We start from the raw sequence: 8277 nt of genomic DNA, 5'->3' as shown, positions 1-8277 counted from the left end.
AATACTACTACTTTCTCTATTGTATACCTAGATATATTATTATAGATCTAAATACATATAAAAACTATATACCTAGAAAAACCAAAACATCTTAAATTTTAAAATGAAGGTAATAAATTCTAAATTAAATAATGTACTTTTATACAATACTAGTATATTACCCGTACTAACGCTACGTTCAACGATACATCGACTATTGTAGCTTCTCGCTAGGAAAAAAAATGTAAAAGTCATTCAAACGGGCACAACATTTTTCCATTGTTACGACCGAGCCAAAAAAAACACGAAGTTACAGCCGAGAATGTTTAAACAAGAATTATGTGTCTTCCATCAAGTCATTTAATCCTTCCCGGCGCACCAACGCACCTTCGTGACCCCCTTCCATCAAGTCATTTAAACAAGAATTCTGTGTCTAATTAGTTTCACAATTTTAATATTAAATAATATTCGATTTTCCTTTCCCATTAAAATTGAGTTTGATCTCATTTATTAACAGAGTTTGACCTTTGCATTGTCGCCATCACATATGATGTTTTTATCTTTAGTGAGAATTAGAAATAAATAATTTTGCTTTTGGTCAAGTGATCTAGATTTTGGAAACATCAACAAAGGTTGTGTGTTAGGTCATGTTGATTTACACTATTTTTTGCGAGGCCTTTCTTTAGTTAGAAATAAATAATGTTGCTTTTGGTCAAGTGATCTATACTTTGGAAACATTGACAAAGACTGTTTGTTAAGTCATGTTGATTTGCACTTTTTTTTTGTGAGACCCAGTTACAGAAGCAGACACTTACAAACACGAGTACACACTCGCCCCCTCTGAGCACCTCCGAAGAACCGAGTTGGGCCGGCAAATCTCGAGATTGACGAAGTCATCACAGACATCTCATTGTTAAGGGACACGTCGCCTACCACTAAAAACATAGCGCGGTTAAATCTTGAAATAAATCCATAAAATTACGAGCACCCATGTGAGTAGATTCCACCACAAAGAACCCAACGAACCGATCTATGATCAGTTCATATTTACACTATTTCTATTATAGATGAAAATATGTATTATGGTTTCAAATTCCAGCACCAAGGCCATGTTGACTAAAACGTTATTTCAGATGACATTGTCCCGTTGAAGAATTATGTCAACACCAAGGAAATCGTTGACATGCATTAATATTTTTTAAAAAAACTATACACCACTAGGCAATTAAGCAATTTGACAACTAATAAACTAACTAATGACAGACAAGTTAGCCTTTCGTGAAACTCCTTATTTGATTCTAAAATTATTTGCATACCTTATTTTTTTAGACTGAGGAGTATTTATTAGGATATAATGCCTCAAGATGTGTACTCCTTTTTTCAAAATAAATGTCATTCTCGTTTTTTAAGAGATCAAACGCTTTTAACTTTGATAAATATATATACAAAAGATCATTAATATTTATAGTGCATAATAAATATCAGTAGATTAATTGTTAAAATAAATATATTTTGAGATACAAATAATATTAAAATTGTAGATAATTGTGGTCAAACTTAAGAAAATTGGCTATATAGAAATTAAAGCGATACTTATGTAGGTAGTGAGGGACAGTGCCGCCTCATTGCTTGTATTGGATCCGTATGACAGAAATATTGTAGCCGCATTTGTCATTTGCGACTTGTGTGTCAGTGCTAGTAGTACAAAAACAAAGGCCACATAAATTGGCACCCATCACTCCCCACTCCCCCACTAGTCGAAAGAAAAGAATATTCTTGCTTTCGATAATTCGATTTTTGGCTGGCGCTTTCTGCTGTTGCTTGTCGCTGTTCCTTGCTCAATTGAGGCAAAAAAAAAAAAAAGGCACTTGGGCAAGCACTCAACAGTCACAGTACTCCGTGGGCACGTCATCGGCCGCCGCTTTTCTTGTCGATTTGGACCTGGCCATCTGCCCAACTGTATTTTCGTCTATATTTAATACTCTATACAAGCGTCTAAAGATTCGATATGACGAGGAATCTGAAAAATTTTGCAAAATTTTCTAAGAACTAAACAAGGCCTGTTTAACTTCAGGGGTTACGGTAAAAGGGAAATGATTGCTGGTCCTAGATTAGTAAATGCCAAATGCGGCTACATATTGAAGAATATTAGTAATTTACTATAAGAAGAAGTAGTCTCACTCTGTTCCAAAAAAGATTGCACTTTTAACTATTACTTCAATTTAACAAAATGTACAAAAAAAATACTAACATCGAACGTACCTTTTAACCATATTATTAGATTAATCACGGAGCATATTTTTATAGCGAATCTATTTAAGGCATACTTTTTATAAGAAATTAACTCACACTAAACCTATAACTGTACTCTCTTTGTCCAAAAAAAAAAGCAAACTATAAGATTTATGCAAGCCAAACTATCTTAACTTTGATCAAATTTACATTGGTGAGCAGTAACATTTATGTTTTCGACTGGAGTAAGTTTATTCCAAAAATACATTTTATAATTAATTTATAGGTACTGATTTGATATCATAAGTGTTAGTATTTGTTTAAATAATTTTAGTCGAACTTTAAGTACTTTGATTTTTCAAAAAAAATAAGAATTCTTTTTGGACGCGGAGAAGAGTAAGACACGGCCACCAACCAAGTGACACCGTGTTGACGGAGCAGTGACAGGTGGACGCGCATAGACGTGTGTGTGATCCAGGGGAGGCTGTTCCTGGCCGCGGGCCTCCATTTCCGAAAGCTGCTTTCATCAGAGTCGGCAGACGGCCGTGCTGTGCCTCTGCCCTCTGTTTCGGGCATTGTTTAGTTTCGAAAAATTTTGGGAAATGGACACTGTAGCATTTTCGTTTGTATTTGACAAATATTGTCCAATCATGGACTAACTAGACTCAAAAGATTCGTCTCGTCAATTTCGACCAAACTGTGCAATTAGTTTTTATTTTCGTCTATATTTAATACTCTATGCATACGTCTAAAGATTCGATGTGACGGGAAATGTGAAAAAATTTGCAAAATTTTCAGGGAAGTAAATAAGGCCGGAGAATGCGAGATCACATGCCACTGTCCTCGGCCCTCCGCCCCACACGGCCTCTTTTTCTAGCATTTGCTCACACGGCACATGCTTTCAACGATCACCTTCTCCTCCTGTCTGCTACTGCTACACCATGCAACCCCTTTGATTTTTTATATATGTTTATTTTTATTATATTATTATGCAGGAAAAGAAGCTTCTTCTTTGAAAGGTATATATGCAGGAAAAAAAAAAGAAGAAGTGGTGTACTCCTATAGTAGTAGTATTGCATGGTTTGGTAAAAGATGACGCGTGCACCTGCCTCGATCAACTTTATTTGTGTGCTTGGGTTGGGAGCCAGCCAACAAACAAAACGGAACAAGTTAGGCAGAGGAGGGGAGCACTAGACTGGTGTGGTTGTGGTGATCCTCATCCGCCGCATCGCACGTGCACATTGCCCATCTCACCATCCTCCCTCCTGTGGTGGTGGGGCTGCAGCTCCACTCCACTCCACTCCACTCCACGCCAGCAGGCTCGCCTTGGTCTCTCCTCCTCCTCCTCCTCCTCGCGCTTCTATTTTGTTTCTTTATCTTTATTTATATTATATTCCCCTCCCGCACCGATCCCCCATTCCCTTCCCACCCACTCGCATTGTCCGTCTCTTTGCCGGCTGCCGCTGTTGTGTTGCCTTCCTTCCTTCCTTCCATCCATCTATCCACGTCGTCTCTGCGCTGCGTCTGTGTTCTTGCTGCAGCTGGCCAAAGGCCGCCGCCCGGCGGCGACACGTACGACATTGCTCGCCCTGCTCTGCTCATGCGTCTTCTTTCCTGGATGTGGATGACCACCAGAGGTTAGGTTAGCAGCAGCCAGAAGGCTTCTAATCTTCATCCCGCGCGCCGCCATGGATCCCGAGTTCGGCGTCGGCACGGCGCCACGAAAGGTCAGTCAGACGGCATGGCACCTCCCAATCCGTCCTTCCTGAGTGCTGAATATCCAGCAGCGGAGAGGAGTGGATACCCTGGCTTACCTTAATTAACTGAACTGCAGAGGGAGGCATGGCGGACGACGCTGCTGCTGGCGTACCAGAGCCTTGGCGTGGTGTACGGCGACCTCAGCATCTCGCCGCTGTACGTGTACAAGAGCACCTTCGCCGAGGACATCACGCACTCGGAGGGCAACGAGGAGATCTACGGCGCCCTCTCCTTCGTCTTCTGGACGCTCACCCTCATCCCGCTCCTCAAGTACGTCACCATCGTCCTGCGCGCCCACGACAACGGCGAAGGTGGCACCTTCGCCCTCTACTCCCTCATCTGCCGCCACGCCAATGTCTGCCTCCTCCCCAACCGCCAGCTCGCCGACCAGGACCTCTCCACCTACAGCCTCCAGCGCCCGCACGACGCCGCCGGGACCTGTGCACCCTCACCAGTCAAGGCCTGGCTCGAGAACCACACCAAACTGCACACCGCGCTGCTCGTCATGGTCATGATCGGAACATGCATGGTCATCGGCGACGGCGTCCTCACCCCCGCCATCTCCGGTACGTGATTAATTTACTACTTATTATGTGTTGTGTGTCTGTCCACCATGCCTCTTCAGTTCAGTTGCTGATCGACCTCTCTGCCTTGATTTCTTCCCCCTGCTTCTCCAGTCTTCTCCGCCGTCTCAGGGCTCGAGCTCTCCTTGTCCAAGGATCAGCATGAATGTAAGTTTATAGTACTAATTTATATTTCTTTTTCTTTTTCGTTTTACCCGCTTCAAGTTTCTATACTACGTACGTGTTGTAGTGGAATTATGCAACTGGCTATTTGACTGCAAGTCCACAACTAAACTAACCAATCGCCAAACACAGAGAGCTCGACGATCTTGTTTTGTTCCTATAGTCTACCTACCACCATTTCCAGCAACCAACTAGCTATTCATAGTCAATCAATTAGTCACAGGTGCCAGTGTTATGAGTTCATGAATGTGTGGTCCGATCATCTAGGCTTAGCATCTTCTGTCATAATCTGCATCTAGACTAGGCATCTCTCTGCTTCCTCTTAATGAAAAACGTGTCACAAGGACACGATCGAGAAAAAAAAAATCTAGACTTGGCATCTCCTTTTAACGACCTGTATCTGAATTCTGAAACTGAAACATGATACATACTGTATATGGGCAGGCTCTTGGAGATGCCATATGACTGTATCTGTTCACCAATCTCCATCACCTGACTGTTAACTTCACGATTCACAGGCTAGCTATAGATGCTGCTAGCCTTAAGCTTTCAGAAACATTTTATTTCACCCTGACCCTGTAGGATTTCTCCAATATATGCTCATCGAAGTTTTTTTTCCCTCGCAGATGCCGTCATTCCGATAACATGCGCCATACTAGTATTCCTGTTTGCGCTCCAGCACTACGGCACCCACCGCGTAGGGTTCCTCTTCGCGCCCATCATCCTCGCCTGGCTGCTCTGCATGAGCACCATCGGCCTGTACAACATCATCCGCTGGAATCCCCAGATCTACACGGCGCTCAACCCCTCCTACATGATCCGATTCCTCAGGAAGACCAAGAAGTCTGGCTGGATGTCCCTGGGAGGAATTCTGCTGTGCATGACAGGTAAATTCATTGCTCTATGATAAGTAGACCATTTCGATCAACTGCAAGTTGCGACAGCTACAGAATATCGTGTGTGACATGTCTGCCATTATTCAGGATCCGAAGCAATGTTCGCCGATCTTGGACACTTCTCCTACAGCTCGATCCAGGCAATCCCCTGATCCTGCACTTCATATACCAGACCTCCTCTAGGATCTATGAGTATTTGCACATTTCATGGTTCAGTACTCTTTGTTAGTGTGTAAGTAAATCTGAACTCTGAACTGATGAAGTCTGTCCCTTTTTCTTGCAGCTTGCCTTCACTTCTTTAGTGTACCCTTCACTGATCCTGGGATACATGGGCCAAGCTGCTTATTTGTCCCAGCACCATAACCTTGACGCAAGCTACCAAATCGGATTCTACATTGCAGTTCCTGGTACGCTACACTGCTACCTGCTTTGTTTATTCTCACGTCGCACTACGCTTTCAGACTTTCAGACATTCACATGGCTTTGCCTATGTGATGAATGCAGAGAGTGTAAGGTGGCCTGTGCTAGTGCTGGCGATCTTGGCATCTGTGGTCGGCAGCCAAGCGATCATCAGCGGCACGTTCTCCATCATCAACCAGAGCCAGTCTCTGAGTTGCTTCCCCAGGGTGAAAGTTGTGCACACGTCTGACAAAGTTCATGGCCAGATATACATCCCGGAGGTCAACTGGATCCTCATGATCCTCTGCGTTGCTGTCACTGTTGGTTTCCGTAACACCAAGCACATGGGAAATGCATCTGGTAAGTAGGAGTATCTTGCTGTCCTGGCACTGATAATGTTCAGAAAACTGATCCAACCATGCATATACTTGAACATATGCTTCTGGGGGGAAAAAACAGTTTTTTTTTTTGGCAAAATGGCAATGCATACTCTGTCTGTCATTCTTGCTGCTGAATTTCTGAATTCTTGTGCAGGCCTGGCCGTGATCACGGTGATGCTGGTGACGACGTGCCTCATGTCCCTGGTGATCATGCTGTGCTGGGACCGATCCCCATGGCTGGCGCTCGCCTTCTTCCTCTTCTTCGGCTCCATCGAGGCGCTCTACTTCTCGGCGTCGCTGATCAAGTTCCTGGAAGGCGCGTGGCTGCCGATCTTCCTGGCACTCATCCTGCTCGCCATCATGTTCGTGTGGCACTACACCACGATCAGGAAGTACGAGTACGACATGCACAACAAGGTGACCCTGGAGTGGCTGCTGGCGCTGGGCGACAAGCTAGGCATGGTGCGCGTCCCGGGCATCGGCCTCGTCTACACCGACCTCACCTCCGGCGTGCCGGCCAACTTCTCCCGCTTCGTCACCAACCTGCCGGCGTTCCACCGGGTGCTGGTCTTTGTCTGCGTCAAGTCCGTGACGGTGCCGCACGTGCTCCCCGCCGAGCGCTACCTGGTCGGCCGCGTCGGCCCGCCGGGCCACCGCTCCTACCGCTGCATCGTGCGCTACGGCTACCGCGACGTGCACCAGGACGTGGACTCCTTCGAGACGGAGCTCGTCGAGAGCCTCGCCACGTTCATCAAGCTGGACGCGCTGTTCCGCTGCAGCGACGCCGGCGGCGAGCAGCGGGACAGCAGCTACTACGAGCGCGAGAACGCGCTGACGGTCATCGGGAGCAACCCGCTGCGGCGCCACATGAGCCTGGGCTACGACGACTCCCACTCCCACGACGACGGCGCGTCGTCTGACTCTGACAGCGTGGACGGCATAGAGCTCGCGGCGTCGGCGCCGGCTCCGGCGGCCGTCAAGAAGCAGGTGAGGTTCGCGGTGCCGCCGCCCAGGAGCCCCGGGGTGGACGAGAGCGTGCTGGAGGAGCTGCACGAGCTGTGCGAGGCGCGGGAGGCCGGCACGGCGTTCATCCTGGGGCACTCGCACGTGAAGACCAAGCCCGGGTCGTCGTTGCTCAAGAGGCTGGCCGTCGGCGTCGGCTACAACTTCCTGCGCCGGAACTGCCGCGGCCCGGACGTGGCGCTGCGCGTGCCGCCGGCGTCGCTGCTCGAGGTGGGCATGGTGTACGTGCTGTGATCAGAACGTGGCGGTGATGGGTGACTGCGATCTCTGCGTCCGGTTTTCGCTGCGTAAACTACGGATCACTCTGCTTTTGTGCAGTATGCAGACCTCGACTTGTTGGTGTAAATTGTAACGAGATGCCATGATAATAGAGGATGCCCTGACATTTCCCAGCGCGATAAGCGTTTGACTAAGGATTATATACCATTTTATAACTTTATAATCTCTACAACTAAAAAGACCCGAAGGTCATCGTCTCTGGCGGTTTTCGCCCCCCCCCCCACCCCCACTCCGTACCGTGGTTTCGCCTTACCACCCCGTTGTTCGAGCACGCCCGCCGCCGCGCCCACCGCCAGCCCGCCAAGCACGCCCTTATCGTCGGCGACGCCCAGGTCCGCAGCTCCCCGCGTCGTCCGTCTGCATCTGCGTCGTTTGTCTGCCTCCTGCGATCTCTCGCATGCTTTCACCAAGGAAACCGCCGCGTCACCTCCCCACGATTGTCCGGGAGACCCGCTCCTGCGACTCATCTCCTCCAATAACTTTCCCATCCCCTCCCGAGATCCGCTCCAATCACGCGGGGCTGCCGCCGCGCATGCCGCTACCCATCCCTGCACCCTCGTGTCCTTGCCGCAACACCATCCCATC

General features: G+C 47.5%; 1 protein-coding gene across 1 annotated transcript; it reads left to right on the top strand.

Moving 5' to 3' along the window:
• On the top strand, window positions 3582-7847 carry LOC8078559 (probable potassium transporter 9). The gene is made up of 8 exons (XM_002463342.2): window positions 3582-3938; window positions 4046-4535; window positions 4647-4700; window positions 5342-5602; window positions 5699-5751; window positions 5895-6018; window positions 6116-6370; window positions 6545-7847. Exons 1-8 carry the CDS (start codon window positions 3900-3902, stop codon window positions 7645-7647), a joined length of 2379 nt encoding a protein of 792 aa, XP_002463387.1. The 5' UTR covers window positions 3582-3899; the 3' UTR covers window positions 7648-7847.

Source organism: Sorghum bicolor, chromosome 2 (assembly GCF_000003195.3).
Source record: "Sorghum bicolor cultivar BTx623 chromosome 2, Sorghum_bicolor_NCBIv3, whole genome shotgun sequence".
NCBI classification, from domain to species: Eukaryota; Viridiplantae; Streptophyta; class Magnoliopsida; order Poales; family Poaceae; genus Sorghum; species Sorghum bicolor.
Note: the sequence above shows the minus strand (reverse complement) of the source record. Positions and strands in the feature narration are given on the sequence as shown.

Coding starts and splice junctions, on each gene's coding strand:
- LOC8078559 (XM_002463342.2), top strand. CDS start 3,900: ATGGATCCCGAGTTCGGCGTCGGCACGGCGCCACGAAAG. Junction 5,752..5,894: donor TCTCCTACAGCTCGATCCAG/GCAATCCCCTGA, acceptor TTTTTCTTGCAG/CTTGCCTTCACTTCTTTAGT. Junction 6,019..6,115: donor ATTCTACATTGCAGTTCCTG/GTACGCTACACT, acceptor TGATGAATGCAG/AGAGTGTAAGGTGGCCTGTG.